This window comes from Trachemys scripta, chromosome 7, assembly GCF_013100865.1.
Source record: "Trachemys scripta elegans isolate TJP31775 chromosome 7, CAS_Tse_1.0, whole genome shotgun sequence".
Taxonomy (NCBI): domain Eukaryota; kingdom Metazoa; phylum Chordata; order Testudines; family Emydidae; genus Trachemys; species Trachemys scripta.
In genome coordinates, this window is record NC_048304.1 from 122,215,516 (window position 1) to 122,231,027 (window position 15,512).

The 15,512-nt window shown below is 49.5% G+C and overlaps 1 protein-coding gene across 1 annotated transcript; it reads left to right on the plus strand.

The window, feature by feature from the left end:
* Positions 1-1,574: 1,574 nt before the first annotated feature.
* CALHM1 (calcium homeostasis modulator 1) lies at positions 1,575-10,540 on the plus strand. The gene is made up of 3 exons (XM_034777782.1): positions 1,575-2,581; positions 6,700-8,598; positions 9,982-10,540. Exons 1-2 carry the CDS (start codon positions 2,033-2,035, stop codon positions 7,165-7,167), a joined length of 1,017 nt encoding a protein of 338 aa, XP_034633673.1. The 5' UTR covers positions 1,575-2,032; the 3' UTR covers positions 7,168-8,598; positions 9,982-10,540.
* Positions 10,541-15,512: the final 4,972 nt, after the last annotated feature.

Here is a 15,512-nt window from a genome sequence, read left to right on the forward strand (position 1 = left end):
AAGCAGGGATAAGTCCATCAATGGCTATTAGCCAGGCTGGGCGGGGATGGTGTCCCTAGCCTCTGTTTGCCAGAAGCTGGGAATGAGTGACAGGGGATGGATCACTTGATGATGACCTGTTCTGTTCATTCCCTCTGGGGCACCTGGCATTGGCCACTGTCGGAAGACAGGATACTGGGCTAGATGGACCATTGGTCTGACCCAGTATGGCCATTCTTATGTTCTATGGGACCCTGCTTTATAAAGAGGATCTGTAAACACAGAAAAGAAGACAACATATGAAAGTGAATGGATCCCATGTTAATAGCAAAGTCCTTGAGAGCTGGGGAGCAGGGCTGTGTGCAATAATCCAATCTCAGAACCTTTGACCCGAGCAATGCAACTTCCCTGCTTAACTACACACAGGCAGCATAACGGGCCCCCTCAGAGCGAGCCTGGTTTCTACCTCAGTCATAAAACCAATTTACATAGGGTGGCTTGTTAACATATTATTAACAGATTTCTTTTCCCCAAGGCTCTCGGGAGCCAGCACGAGACAAGTTCATGCCAGGTGTTACTCCACTAAAGGAATGGAGGAATGGGCCCCGTGTGGCTTGCGGCTAGAGCACAGGACAGACAGGACACCTGGGCTCTGTCGGTGACTCATTTCAAAAAAACCATTTAACCTCTATCATAATAATACTTTGCATCTTCCCCTCCAGCATCTCAAAAGTGCTTAATAAACCGTGAATGAAAATGACAGGGCTCATGCTAAAAAATGAGTCTCCACAATACCAGTGTGAGGCTCGTAAGGATGGTCCCCATTTTGTACGTGGGGAAATGGAGGTACAGAGAGATGAAGTGTCTTATGGGAGGTCACACTGCAAATCTGGGGCTGCAGGGGACCTCCAGGAACAGAACCCAGCACTCCTGACTCTGACCACTGGGTTTTAACCAACATCTCGCTCTAGTCTGTAACTCAGAGTCTCCATCCCTAAAAGCCAGGGAGACTACTACTTACTTACTGTACAAACTCTCATCCACCCATGGCTGCGGTGGCCTTTGTGGATTAGTGTTTGTAAAGTGCTTAGTGATCCTTAGGTGCACGGCCCTGTAAGAGTCCAAAATATGACAAGTGTCCCATTGTAAGTCTGGCTGAAAGCGAGAGTGCTCTTCTGTGGAGCAGAGGGGAGAATAGGACAACAGCTCTATACTGTACCGATGTATCACACTCTAGAGCATGGGCGACTTTACCCCACCTCACCGTAGAATTGCCTTTACCATCCAACCCCACTCAGAACACAACAGAGTGCGGCAGCATCACTAGTTCCCAAAGAAGTGAAAGGAGGGAAGGGAAGCTGATAAATCTAGGAACCACTCCAATTGTTTTGCTAGCCTCAATACAATTCCCCTGGCAGAGAGAGAGAGAGATGTTCCAGACATCCTGATTTTTGCATTAGTGCGCTCTCATCCTTGTGAGAGACAATCCTACGGAAGTGGATCATGTGTTTTCACCTGCTTACCAATTATCTGTGGGAGGAGCATTCAGCTACCCTGTAGCATTTGCAAACAAGTTCACAGAGTCCAGCCAACTCCCTTTCCTGCTGAGAACCTAGATTGCTGTCTGGACTATAGAAATATAACAACAGCTCCCCCAACAAATAAAAGGTCTCAATGACCAAAGAACTGGAGAAATGAGGGCACTGAGAAGAACAGAGAAGGCAGATTTACCAAGCCACAAACTAGCCGAGATTCATGGACAATACTCTCTTAGAAGCGGGGAAAATAAACGAGAGATTGTTGCAAACAACGTTTCTTTAATAAGCTAAAGAAAGGGGTGAGTTTGTTTGCTTTAAATATTGTGAAGGGGGAAGTGGGGCATTTTTCCAGGTAATTGAATAATTCAACATGAAGGAAGTAAGAGATCATTGCAGATGAGCTACGGGTCTTGGAGGAAGGGAGTAAAGACTCCCAAAGAGAAAGAATAAAGCAAAGAGGAACAAGACCTTGGTCTTGGTTCAGGAAAGGAGGGAGGTAAAGGCTGTCCGTGAAGATGGATAAGTTCCGAATGATCTTCCAGTTCCTCCAGTCCAATCAGGAATCTTTCATGAATGGCATCTGTGGGATCATGGCCCTGGCCAGCGCCCAGATGTACTCCGCCTTTGATTTCAACTGCCCCTGCTTGCCGAGTTACAACCTGGTGTATGGCATGGGCATCCTGTTTGTGCCCCCCTTGGTCTTGTTCCTCCTGGGCTTTGTGATGAACAACAATGTGTCCGTGCTGGCAGAGGAGTGGAAGAGGCCCACGGGCATGAGGCAAAAGGACCCGGCTGTCCTGCGCTACATGTTCTGCTCCATGGCCCAGCGGGCCATGATCGCACCCGCTGTCTGGATCTCCGTGACACTACTGGATGGGAAATGCTTCATGTGTGCGTTCAGCACCTCGGTGCCAGTGGAGAAGCTGGGGAACGGGAGCTTCACGGGCCTGTCGGAGAAGGAGATGAGGAGGATACTGGCCCGCATCCCCTGCAAAGAGATCTACAGCGGGCAGGAGCTTGTGGCCAGGGAGGTGGCGGTGAGATACCTGCGCTGCATCTCACAGGTAAGGGGGGCTTGTGCTACATGGGCTTGGTCCTACCTGGATGGGAGACTTTCAAGAAGAAACCCACGGTTGCTGCAGGAAGTAGTGTTGGTACCTAAAACAGGGGGTGCTCTTTCTTTGGGGTCCACAGTGTGTGTCTGAGCATGGTTCCAGGGGGTGCTGTCTTTTGGATGGCATGTAAATCTGAGGCCTTGGCTCACCATGACCATTAACTATCCCAGGTCAGTTTTTTTGGAAGACTAGGGTTGTCAGCCTCAGTGTCTCCTCCTAGCCTAATTCCAATGTGGATAGTTAGATTGTGCCTTCCTAAATCCCCCCCTGACGTTTCAGTTGGATTCAGCCTTCACAGTCACTTCCTGTCCTAAATTCTTGGGGAGTGTTGCTGTGCACCATTAAATGGATAGCTATGTTCCACTCCAGAAGTGGCTGCATTTCGGCAGGCAAGTGATCCATACAAATCCAGGCTAAATTCAGCCCATGGCATACTTGGGGCAATTCTCCCTAAAGTCAATAAGAGTTATACCTGCCTACACGAGAGCTGAATTTGGCCAACTGCCTATTCTGACCAAAGGACCCTACCTCTGAAAGATATTCTTTTATCAGAGGAGTCTGGGACCACATGGCATGGTTGTTAGAGAGCAGAAATGCAGGACATTGGCCTTCAAGGAGAACAAGAGTTGCTTAGTGAACTGTGAACCAGGGAAAGGAAGATTTTTTTCGAAGGATAGCAATTTCTGGTGGAGAAATTTCTCCCACACAAGCTGGCCTGGGGAGTGAGGACCCAAGTGTTGGGTTCTGATCTCAGGTCCCCTCATATGGAAGCATCCGAGATAGCCACTGGGCTGCTGGAATCATGATAATTTGGTCACACTTTATATAGCGGTTCCATTTATAAAGGGTTCATAACTAATTAGTAGCTGTTTTAATAAATGGCTAATCAGATTGCTAGAGTCAAACAAGTCACAGGTTGCTTATTAGCATGGCTTATCTGACCATTTATAACGATCTATATTCCTTTATGTCGCTAATCTGCATATAAACAGCTATCAATTGTTTCAATTCTTTATAAATGGAACCTTGATATTATGTGACTGATCATTCCTAGCACAGCTATTGCACCTTCCACCTGAGGATCTCTTTACCTGCTGTGGGGCTGAGACTCGGATGGGCAAGTACCATTATCCCCATTTTAAATACAGAAATTGAGGCACATAGAGGGGAAGTGACTTGGCCAACACTACAAGGCAGAATCAGTGGCAGAGACAAGAACAGAACCCGGCCTCCAGACTGATTGGCAAACACTTGCCACCAGCTGGTGCGTGATTGCAAAAGAGACAGTACCTGAATATAGAACCGATGCACAAGCCCAGGAAGGCTGCGTTAGGCAAGTCCAGTTTGCCCTTCCTGGCGCTGACAACTGGGGTCCAGCAGGTTGGCAGGGCACAAGAAAGCCTGGTCCTAATGCAGGCCAGAGGCCAGACCTCTCTATTGCCATCCCTGGAATTTATGAATTAGACTGAAGACAGCCTAGCTGCGTCTGCTCATTGAGGCTGGATATTACTGTGGCTAACAGCTTAGCAAAAAGAGACAGTTGTCTGAATAAGGGCAGCATCTGCAGTTCCACAGGTTGGATAAACAATTATAAGGTTATTGATCCTCACGCTTCAGGACACGCCATTAAATGGCTCCGTATGAGCAAGTGGATGAAGGACACATATGGCGATTATCAGAGACAGGGCATTGGACTAGAAGCACCGTTTGGGCTGGTACAATTGATGGTAATTGTCATGCAATTGTAAGCGGGGGAATGGTCCCGCTATTGTGGGGAACTTTCCTGGCTTCTGCANTCTCAGGCTCCTGATTTGCCATCGACCCTTCCCCTTTCAGTGCTGGGAGCTAGCAACCCAAACACCCCACTGAATGTTAGTAAGGGGGCAACAGTCCCCTTACACAATGCAGCTGGAGAAGTAAAGGCACGTGCATGTCTGTGTGGAAATAACTAATCTAAACCCAGGTACAGGGACAACGCACAAATGGTCTCCTCATTTGCAATGTAAACATCCCCCAATGCCAAGTGACCCAGTGCTAAGCCAGCCGCAGCAACAAAGCACTTCCCTGCTGCTGCTCTCAGCTTATTTGTTCCTCGTGGTTTAGAAAGGATGCAAATACCCTGGAGCTTTTCAGCGGGAAGTGTAAAATCCACCCTGCAGTCTAAGCAAGACGATTTGCCTTGTTACTGGGGTTTAAGTTCTGGCTGCGCCACTTGATTTTATGGCTTAACTCTTTAGAGCAGCGATTCGCAGACTTTAGCAACCCGAGGATCCCCGTTTAGATTTAAAAATTTCCAGGGACTCCCAAGCCCCCTGCTCAGCTCCAGGCCCCGCCCCCACTCCACCCCTTTCCCCAAGGCCCCACCCTTGCCCCTCCTCTTCCCCGCTTCTTTCCGCCCCTTCTCCCAAACGCACACCATCCCCTGTCCTCCCTCTCCCTCCCAGCGCCTTCTACACGCTGCTGAACAGCTGTTCCGCGGCATGCGGCAGATGATCCATTTTCAGGTAATGCTGTAATAAATTCATGTCAACCTCCAACTTAACAGTTGTTACTATATTGCTATGCCACACGCTGGGGGTAGAAGTCCTGCTATCAAAAGAACAGGCTCCTACCACTAGTGCAGAAGGAGAATCTCCATTAGCTGTTAGCAGTATAGAGCCTATGACACACACACATGTCTTTCTGATTTCACTAGTAGCAGGCAGTGGTACACATGCTTCCATACTGCTGTAATATAATGTATCTATCTGCTCTGCTATGGTTCGGTTCCTGTCTATAGTGTCAGTATAAATGCTGAGAGGTAGTACATTTCATAAAAGGGTATTTCCTGGTACTTAAAGGACTCCATTAGAAGATGGGCATGGTGTCAATCTATCCTTGCATTCAGACTGGGCTTAATCTTTAAAGACTATGGCCTTTTAATCCCATCTCTCTGGTACAGGTTCTCCATCACCACAGCATCCAAGCGTGGATTGACTGAGCCAAACAGCAGCATCCTGCATGAGGCACCATCCACATTATCAGGAGGCAAACTGAGGCACAGAGAGATTAAGTATCTTGCACAAGGGGACTCTGTGGCAGAGCCATGAATTGACCCTTGCCCAAGGAACAGAGCAACCAAGCCTGGTCTAGCATCTAAATGACAAGACCATCCCTCCGCCAACACATTTATTGATCTGTAGAGTCTGGAAAATACCAGTATTCGAACACAAGAGAAAAAAGATCGTAGGACTTGAACTATGGGAGACTTTTGCTTAGAAATGCATTGCTGTACCCTATAGTGCTTTGGAGTTAGAGCAGGCGAGGGGCCTGAAGTTACCTACAAAGGTTTTCTCCATCCCAGGCCTAAGAACTGCAGCATTTAACCCTTCATAGCATGAGAAGGAAGTGAGAGCTCCCTGGCCTCCCTCAGTCCCAGCGAGGCCCCTCAGCAGCGTAGCAGTTTCACATCTGTGCTGCTAGCCGATACATTTTCATTGACATCTCTGGCAGAGGCTCTAGGGCAGAAACGGATCCGCAGCACAGCAGGGAGGGCCAGCTCTCATTCCAACTCACCTGTTACCTTTCCCTTCCTATCATAGGCACCCTAAACAGAGGCAGACAGACACACACACTCAATCCTAAGGGGTACCCTTTTCCCCTCCAGATACTTCCAGTCCCGGAACGTTACCGATTTAGTTATTGAAGATAACTGGGGGAAAGGGTAGAGCCATTATCTAGAGAGAGTTGGCAGAGCTCAGGATCTGGTGAACCTTTCAAACAACATTTCCCCCCATCATTAAGACCATGCTGGCCATATCAGCCCCTCGCTTACCTTAAACACTGTCCCACTCACGGTCCGGTTTTCCCTGTGGGCAAATAAAGCAATTCCTGTTGGTTACGGACTTTGCGGTATGTTTAAAACAAACCAGAGAGTCTTCATTAGAGAGGGGCCTGAACTGGTGGCATCTGAACAACCCTGCAAGGTCAAAGACTTGGGATCAGGGACATGGTTTTGGTTGAGCCCAGCCCCACCCTTGGTCTTTCTTGTTGTGACTAGTTTGGTTTCCCACCTTTTACCCCTGCAGGCTCTGGGCTGGTCCTTTGTGTTGCTGATGACCATGCTGGCTTTCCTTGTCAGGGCCCTCCGGCCCTGCTTCACTCAAGCTGCCTTCCTGAAGAGCAAGTATTGGTCCCACTACATCGACATTGAGCGCAAGCTGTTCGACGAGACCTGCACAGAGCACGCCAAGACCTTCGCCAAGGTCTGCATCCAGCAGTTCTTTGAGGCCATGAACCAGGACATGGGCCTGGGGCACACCCACTCCCCTGAGGCGGCTCCCTCGGAAGTGGGGGAAGAGAAAGAGAAGCTACTGGGCATCACAGACCAGGGGACTATGAACAAGCTCCTGAAGAGCTGGCACAAATGCAAACCGCCTCTGTGCCTCCATCAGGAGGTGTTACAGAATGGGAACGGCTGGGTGGAGGAAAATCAGCATCGCAGTCACATCAGTCTGCCCAAGAGGGAGATTATCACCTACTATAGTAAAGTGTGAGGATGGGCTCCAGGAACAGAGATCAGGTGTGGCCTTAGAGATGGCCACCTAGGGCTCCCTTTCCAAGGGGTACCCCAGTAACATTGGGACCATTAGGATCACTCCAGAGAGGCCAGTTCAGAGCACCTCTTCCCCACCTACCTGTCCATACTCCACGGAGCTGAGCAGAAACAAAAAGACCATTTGGAGGAGCAGAAGCTGCATGGGGTGGGCTGTTGAGCTGAGTAGGGAGAAGGGAAAATGAGCACCAGATGCCACCTTCAAACAGGCTGGCATGACAATCAGGTTTGCAGGAAGGACCCATGGCAGTGCAGTTTCACCTCTGGCATGCCTTGTATACTCCAGCCTGCATTCATAGGGGGGTTGCCTCTGAGCTGAGCAATAGAGAATGCCTGGCCCCAGCATTTAGTTCTGCAGCCAGTAATTTCAATTTAGAGTCTAAATCCACCGTGACAATGATTTCTTCCTACAAAGGGCAACTACTGAGCACTTGTCTATACGGGGAGTTTAAACTGGGCTAAATGGAGTTAATGTGGTTTGAAAACGCTTGCATGCGCACAATGCAATTCATTGTCGTGCACCGACTACACATTTATCACAGGACTCTGTAGTCCTCTTTCAAAGCGAACTAACTTTGCAGCGAAGCCAGTTAGTCCAGTCTATTGTTCAAGTACACACAATGCCGCCGTGCACTACTTTGGCAGTCCTCCAACTGCTATCCCACGCTGCTTTGCTAGCAACCATTACTGACTTGTCAGCTTACCTGCATAGCCCCCCCAGCTCGGGGGTTGAGTTGACCGGACAGCTCCTCCTGTGTACGAGCTGGTGCACAACCAGATTTTGTCCATTTGCTCCTGGATTCCAGTTTATCACAATAGCTGCAGTCACACTCCAGAAACCCAACAGCACACCTCCAGCAGCCACTCGGAGTCATGTCAAGAGCCTGGATCTCATCACCCTCTGGGGAGGCAAGACATGTTGTGGTCAGCCACCAGGACAAAGATCTTCTAGTGAACATTGCTAGGCAGATGTCTGTGAGGGGCCATGACTGGGACGCCAAACAGTGCCAAAGAAAGAGCAAACAGCTCAAGACACCCACATTAAAATGAGGAACAACAGGGACAAAATGTCCAATGAGGGACACGTAACCTGTCCAGTTTTTGAAGAGCTGGATAAGATTTTACATAACCACATGACCCTGGCCACTTTCTTCCCCATCTTCCCTCCCTCCCCCCGAGCATGACCAGCGAGCCTCATAGGAGGAGGAGCCCAGGGAAGAGATCTCCCTGAAAATCCAGGATCTCTTCAGGACTCAGGACCCTGATACCGCCCAGGTAGAAGGCGAGCCTGATTCCCGCCCTGCAGCAACCAACCCCAATTCCTAGGCAGCAACCCAGACTGGAACTGATCCTACGCAGGGAACCTCGGCATGTAAGTCTTTTTAGAATAGTTATGTTCTAATTTATTATTATTATGCTACATTGTGTTGCTAGCTTCTGTTCCCATGGCCACAGCCATTGTAGGCAGATGTGAGCTAGAAGCCTCTCTGAGGCCAAGGTCCCTGCCTCCCTCCTTTCCCTCCATCTGCCTAGGTTGTCCATTCCCCCCACTCCCATATACCTTTCCAAAATGGCAGCTACTCCAGCAGGGCAGTCGGCCTCCATCTCATGCTAAAGCCCTGACTGCCAACTGTTTTCAGACCAACGCCACGGCAGGCACGTGCCCTCCTACCCATTTTCCTTTTCCCTTATCTCAGCCTAGCAAACACCCTCCCCCGCCAACCCTGTGGCGCACCTCAAAATGGCAGCCGCCAGCATGGCACAGCCTCTCTCCCACCCCAGATTGGAAGAAGGAGAACAGTCTTTTGTGAGAAATGCAGAAGTCTAGTGAGCCGATGGCTACAAAAAAGGAAGCTTGGTTAGTGTTCTCACGTTACATGAGGTCGACACAAACACTGTGTGCCCGTAAAGCTAAAAAGGGCCCAGCTCCCCTGTAAACACCCTGTGACACGCATTCTTACCGACCGGTAACGGCGAATGTTCAGGCAACCACTGCAGAGCGCTGTCACTTCTGACATCTCTGCAGGGGAGAGAAAGCAAATGATAAGGCTGAGAAATGGCTTGTTGAGAAATTGTTGGGAGATTATGAGAAACAGCAACCTGATCATTCCTTCCCCCGGCGCCTGTATAGCTCACAACTCCCTTCTACTCCTGCAACACTTCGGGGGGCGGGAGGGGGGATCATCTTGGTGAATAACTTCACAGCATCTCTCGCTGGTCTGCTCTTGGTAGTTTTGAATAAGGCCATTCTCTGCCTCCTCGTCACCTGCCTCAGGGTAACATTATATAAGCACCTCCAAGGCAACAGCAAAACTGCCTTGAGCAGGAAACACAATTCCCACCCCCACCCCCCCGACTAGAAACATAATTCCCCAACCCCCCTCCCTCCCCGCCTCCATGCATAGGTGCTGGAACTAGGGATACTGGGGGTGCAGGAACACCCCCTGGTTTGAAGTGGTTTTCCTTATATTCAGGGTTTACAGTTTGGTTCAATAGCTTTCAGCACCCTCACTATACAAATTGTTCCAGCACCTATAACTCCACGGCACTACAGCAAAGCCGAACGGCATACACCGCCCAGACCAAAATCCCAAAGCACACACCGCTTACCATCCCCGAGGTTCCCCAACCGTGGGAAGGATCTCAGAGAGGTGAAGCCAGAAATGCATGCAAGAAAATGCTGTCGCAGCCTCTTAAAACATGAACAATAACTGCTGGTCTTTTATTTATTTGTAATGCTCCCCAACAACTGCAGCACCTGCACTGGCCAGCCCCTCCAGAACAGGGCCCTTCTCAACAGCCGAGTGGCTGGCAAAGCTGAGGGGGAGAAAACGGAAACCTGCGATGAAATGTTTGCAGACCTCAGCGTCCCCAGAAAACTGAAACCCACAGGGAGGTGGAGGTTGTATCTAAAGACTGAAGGGGAATCCGACAAGGAGCTTTCTGAGGGAGACTGGTGCAGTAGCGAAGGATGGCGGGACAGTTGCCAGGGAAAGCCTTGCCAGGGCCAGTATGAGAAAAAAGACAGGGAAATGCCAAGATGCCCTGTTGCAGCAGCACACGTCACTATCAGGGCAGCAGGCTCTAGTACCAACCAACCCTCAGCCACGTTCTGCAGCCCCTGAATAACACAGGGTACCTGGAACAACAACTCCTCCCTGCTGTATCTCTGCAGCACTGCTCCCTGAGCCATTTCCCTCCCACACCTGAGCTCAGGGCACCTGGAACCCCCGCTCTTTTGAGCCCTCTATCGCCCCTAGTAACGTTGAGCCCAAGTCCCACGAACCAGAAGAGGCAGAGCCAAGACGTATACTGGCTCTAGGGTGACCAGACAGCAAACGTGAAAAATCGGGACGGGGGTGGGGGGTAATAGGAGCCTATATAAGAAAAAGACCCAAAAATCGGGACTGTCCCTATAAAATCGGGACATCTGGTCACCCTAACTGGCTCCGTGTATCGTGCCCTGCCCTGCCCTATTGTACTTTGCTGTTTTGTTTCACTGCTGGTTTAATGAAAGGCTTCTTTATAGTTAGATTGTTTTATACTATATAGTTTCAGAATTAAAAGCCGTTGTTTCATTTTCAAGTGAAGGTTCGTTTCTGTTTCTTTTACAAAAGCCTTTAAAATTTCATTCATAAGGAGCCAACATCTGCAACAGAAAATAATTAAGCTTGCACTAATTCATCGGGTTTTACAACCACACCAGGCATCGCCGCGACATTGCACTTCCACGGCCCATAAACAACGCTGAACTGCACAAACAACGGGTCTGAGACTCAAAATCAGAGCAATCCCTGCCAAGATTGCCCCACCTGTTTGCATGTTGCATTGGACACCTGGCCGGCTGCTCAGACCGCAGAGTGAGTCTCTGTCATTCGGCTTCCCGCCCATCGCTAAGGCTGGCTCCCTTACTCACAAATATTGGGGCAAAATACAACATGCGGCTGCATAATCTTTGGGATTTTGGGAGGGGCGGGGGGGGAGCCTGGATGCTGCTTCCAACAGAGTCCACAAACAGCGCCACTTTCCTTTCAAACAGCCAAACCTCCATTCTGCAGCTGCAGAGGCAGTCCCTTCCTCCTGTCCGAGCAGCCTGTGAATGGCTTCGTTAAACGGGGAAGCAGAGGCTAAGCTGGGTCTCCCGTGATAAACAGACCGATCCGCCTCCACACCATGAATATCCAGTGTGATCCTGGGGGCAAACAGTCCTTCCTGCATTCAGGCAACGAGAGCTCAGTTTTGAAAGATTCCTTCCAGACCAGCCTGTAAACCCACCACGATGGTAGCACATGCTTGGAGCACCAGGGAGAAATACCCCGCTTCTGTTTATGAGTTCTGAGCCCTGCTGGGGGCCGAGGGGGGGGAGACAAATAATAGCCATAAGTCCCATCAGTTGTCCCAATACAGCTCGGGAACCCCGTGCATGCAAAGCCATCAAAAACCTCCCGAGCACTAACAAGCTATATAACCTGGTGCACCCGTACCTGGCATCACACACCTGCACGACAATAGCCCCAACGGTCAAGCTCCAAATTGGTTGGCTACGGCCTGGGGGGATTCTGAATGGACAACGGTGACCTGCTTGTCCACGGGTCTCGGGCGCCGCCTGTTGGTACGCTGCCGCTGTGGGGCTAGCTCAGCGCATAGCTCCAAAAAGGCCTTCTTCCCCCCCTCCTGCAATTCTCTCGCCACGGCTGGTCATCCCAGGTCTGCAGAACAATTCGTTCCCTCCAGTCGACGCTGGTTTCCCAGGCCCAGAAGTGGCACTGCTGCTGTGAAGCTGCTCCAGGAACCAGTCCTCTAGCACGGTGGTTCTCCACCTTTTTTCATTGCAGACGCATAAAAAAATCTCAAGTGGAAGTGTGGACCCCTTTGGGAATCTTAGACAGTCTGTGGAGTCCCAGGAGTCCACAGACCGCAGGTTGAAAACCACTGCTCTATCAGTTACCTGGTGTCTTCCTCTTCTGGGTCCTGGTTCCACCGCCACTGAAGGAGCTGCTGCACCATCACCTGCATGGGGGTGAAGCAGGCAAAGTCCAGTACCAATTCCTCAGGCTTTGAGCGTTGACATACAACCCAAGGGGCATGTGTGTATTTGAGACTGCCAGCAAGTATGGCGGGGTCCCCGCTGACCAGGGGCAGCTCCAGGCACCAGTGCTCCAAGCGCGTGCAGGGGCTGGCAAGCCGCAGGGGGGCGGTGCGGCCTGATGGTTGGTGGATTTGGCGGCATGCCTGTGGGAGGCCTGCCAGTCCCGCGGCTTCGGCGGCGGGTACACCAAAGGCGCGGGACTGGTGGACCTCCCGCAGGCATGCCGCCGAAGGCTGCCTGACTGCCGTGCTTGAGGTGGCAAAATACATAGAGCCACCCCTGCTGCTGACAGACAGCAGCATGGCCAGCCTACCCAGAAAGGAAGTATGGAAGGAGACAGATGAATCATGAGATTTTTAAAATATGTGAACTAGTCTGGCTTCGCTATGCATCCCACAGTGCACAGCAAGTCAAATCCCAGAATGCCCACTGCTCAGCAGCGAAGCCTAGGAGCGTGGCAAACCTGAGAATGCTGCAAACGGAGGATGTGACAAATGGCCACCATGTGTACACAACAATACAAGCTGCCATCCTGTGTACACACGGTTACTGCGGCTTGCGTACTGTGAATTACCCGACATGCAACAAAAAGCTGCGGATTAACACCCCCGTGTAGACAAGCCCTTAGGCTATGTCTGCACTACAGACCCTACCGCAGAGGAAACTTATGTTCGGTCAGGGGAGTGCGACAAAAATTTTACCAACAGAAGTGTGTAGACATAGCCCCAGGGGTGCTGGAATTTGTATAGTGGGGGAGCTGAGAGCCATTGAACCAAACTGTAAACCTTGAATATCATGGAAACCACGTCAAACCAGGGGGTGCTGCACCCCTAGTTCCAGCACCCTATGCATAGCCTTAATTTCCAAGCAGCAAGTGCACGAAACTGCTGGAGAACCAGTTCCATAGACACTAGAGGGCACCATATGCCAGTGGAAACCCTTGTTTGGGTAGCCAGAAATAGCAAGCAGGGAGTAGTTTTTGTCCCTTGCTAAGGCTCATGCTATAGGACAGGGGCAAGACTTCCTTCCATTTTATCATATGCTATGTCAGGGCTAAGAAGAGCGAGAATCAGCTGAAGGATTTTGTGGGGCAGGCTGAAAGAATCTCTCATGCACTAGGTGCTATTGTAAACAACCTGATGGAGATACAAGCTGCTCTGGGAAAGCACCTCTCTTGTTTTGACTCACAAGCCAGGGGGAAGTATCTAGTCTTCCCTACTAATCTCTTTAGTTACTATTCAGACTGACTTCATGGGCCACAGGAGGCTTTAAAATAACCCTGACCAAAGCACCTCTAGATAGTGCAGTGCACTCACTAATGTGCACCATTGCCCTCTACTGACGGGAACAAAAAGATTGCTCAATTGTGTGTCATAAGCCCTATATTGCTAAGAGCTTGTGGAGATTCTCCTTTAAGTCTAGTGATCTGGATCTGTTTTTTCAGCAGGAAAACCTCTGCTGTAGCTGTGAAGCTCCGAGTGGCCATGGCATGGAACATAGTGACAGCCAGGAAACCCTTGTTGGCCATTCATTATTATTTTATTTTTTTTTACAATCTGATTTACCTTGAGATTTCACCTAGATTCCTCTCCATCTTAAAAACTTCACACAAACTGGGTGTTCATTCTAGAAGGAGCCACTGTCAAGTCAATCATTTAGGCTCAAATTTCAGGCTGTGTGTTTTTTTTTTTTTTTTTTTTTTAAAAGAGAGATTTACAAACTCCGCTGTGAATAAGAGTTGGGGGTTATTTTTGTTTAACGTCATGAAGACAGATTCATGTAAGCAAACCCCTACAGAGCTGGAACTGCACACACAAGCAGCAGAGTAAAATGTAGACAGCAAACCCTATGACAAATAGGCAGCTTTAAAAACTGTAGCCCCGAGGTGCTACGGGCTTTGCGTTGTGCCTTTATACAACATTAAGAATAGGAGGAAGCCACATGACACAGCTGGATTCCAAATAACCATGTCTACTAACTAGATACAAACATACGAGGCCTAGATACATATATGCAATGCTGCTCTGGCAGAGTGTCAGTGGGTTCTGCAATAGAAGCCAACTAGATGGTTCCCAAATTATTTAAAGGGATACAACCCAATTCCTATGCACTGCAATCTGGCTACCCAATTCCCAAACAAATTGATTGAAATTAGGCATCCAAATCCTCTAAACGGCTTTGAAAAGCTCAGCCTTGATTGCCAAAATTCACACTCTGATAATTGTGGTTTTCTTAGTAAGGTATGAAAGGAAAGTATTCGGGGAATATTTTTACCTCAGTCATGGCCCTTAAACCACATATCAAATTATCAATAGTTTGTTTCTCTTTCTCCCTCTCTCCCGCACTTGCTCTTTTTAAACAATCCAGTTTTGGCCCAGCAGGAGCCAAGGTGATTGCAGTTAATGTAAAGCTTAATTACTGGTTTGTTGTCCCTCCCTGCCCCCTGAAGTCAGTACCAGTGAAATTCTATCCTAAGCTCAAGCCAGAAAGACTATTAACGAAGCTGTATCCAAGTTCATGATTTGTCAGGCTGACTCTGGGGAGAAAGGAACACATCACAGATGTATCGTTAATCTTCACACTCAGCTCTTTAATCAAGGCACCTGTCCAGAAGTTAATAGGAACGCAGCTTGACTTACAACACAAAGGAGATTAAGATAAACACTGTCTCCAGTTTTATTTTTTTCAGTTCGGCACAGTTATGATCCACCAAAAAGGAGGCTTCTCACTAGTCTCAGAGCTGTTATTACCATGCAAACTCCTGGGCAGATCCATTAAGAGACCAAAGAGCAGGCTTCCAATTGCAGAGAGAAACTCTTTGCCTTTTCCACTTACACTTCGGGATCAGGGCCTGACAGCGAATCCCCTTTGTAACAAGGGGCTGTCCAGCTCCCGTCCAGCAGGCAAAGAGATCAAAGACACAGCAGGGGGAAGTCTGGCCCTACAGCCCAGAAAGCATAGAGAGCAGCATTTGGGTCACCAGGTGGAGCATTTCAAATTCTTGGATCAAGGGATCATTTTTAATTGCTTTTGGGGGGAGGCCCCAACCTCCTCTCACCCCAGACCTCAGACACCCCCTATTGCAGCAACCCTCCCACAAGCTAAAGAGCCAGTTGTCATGAAAGGGTGAGGCCTCAATGATACCCAGTGAAGACAAAGGCAGACAGGTCCCCAGTTACCAGGTTCCTTGGTCACAG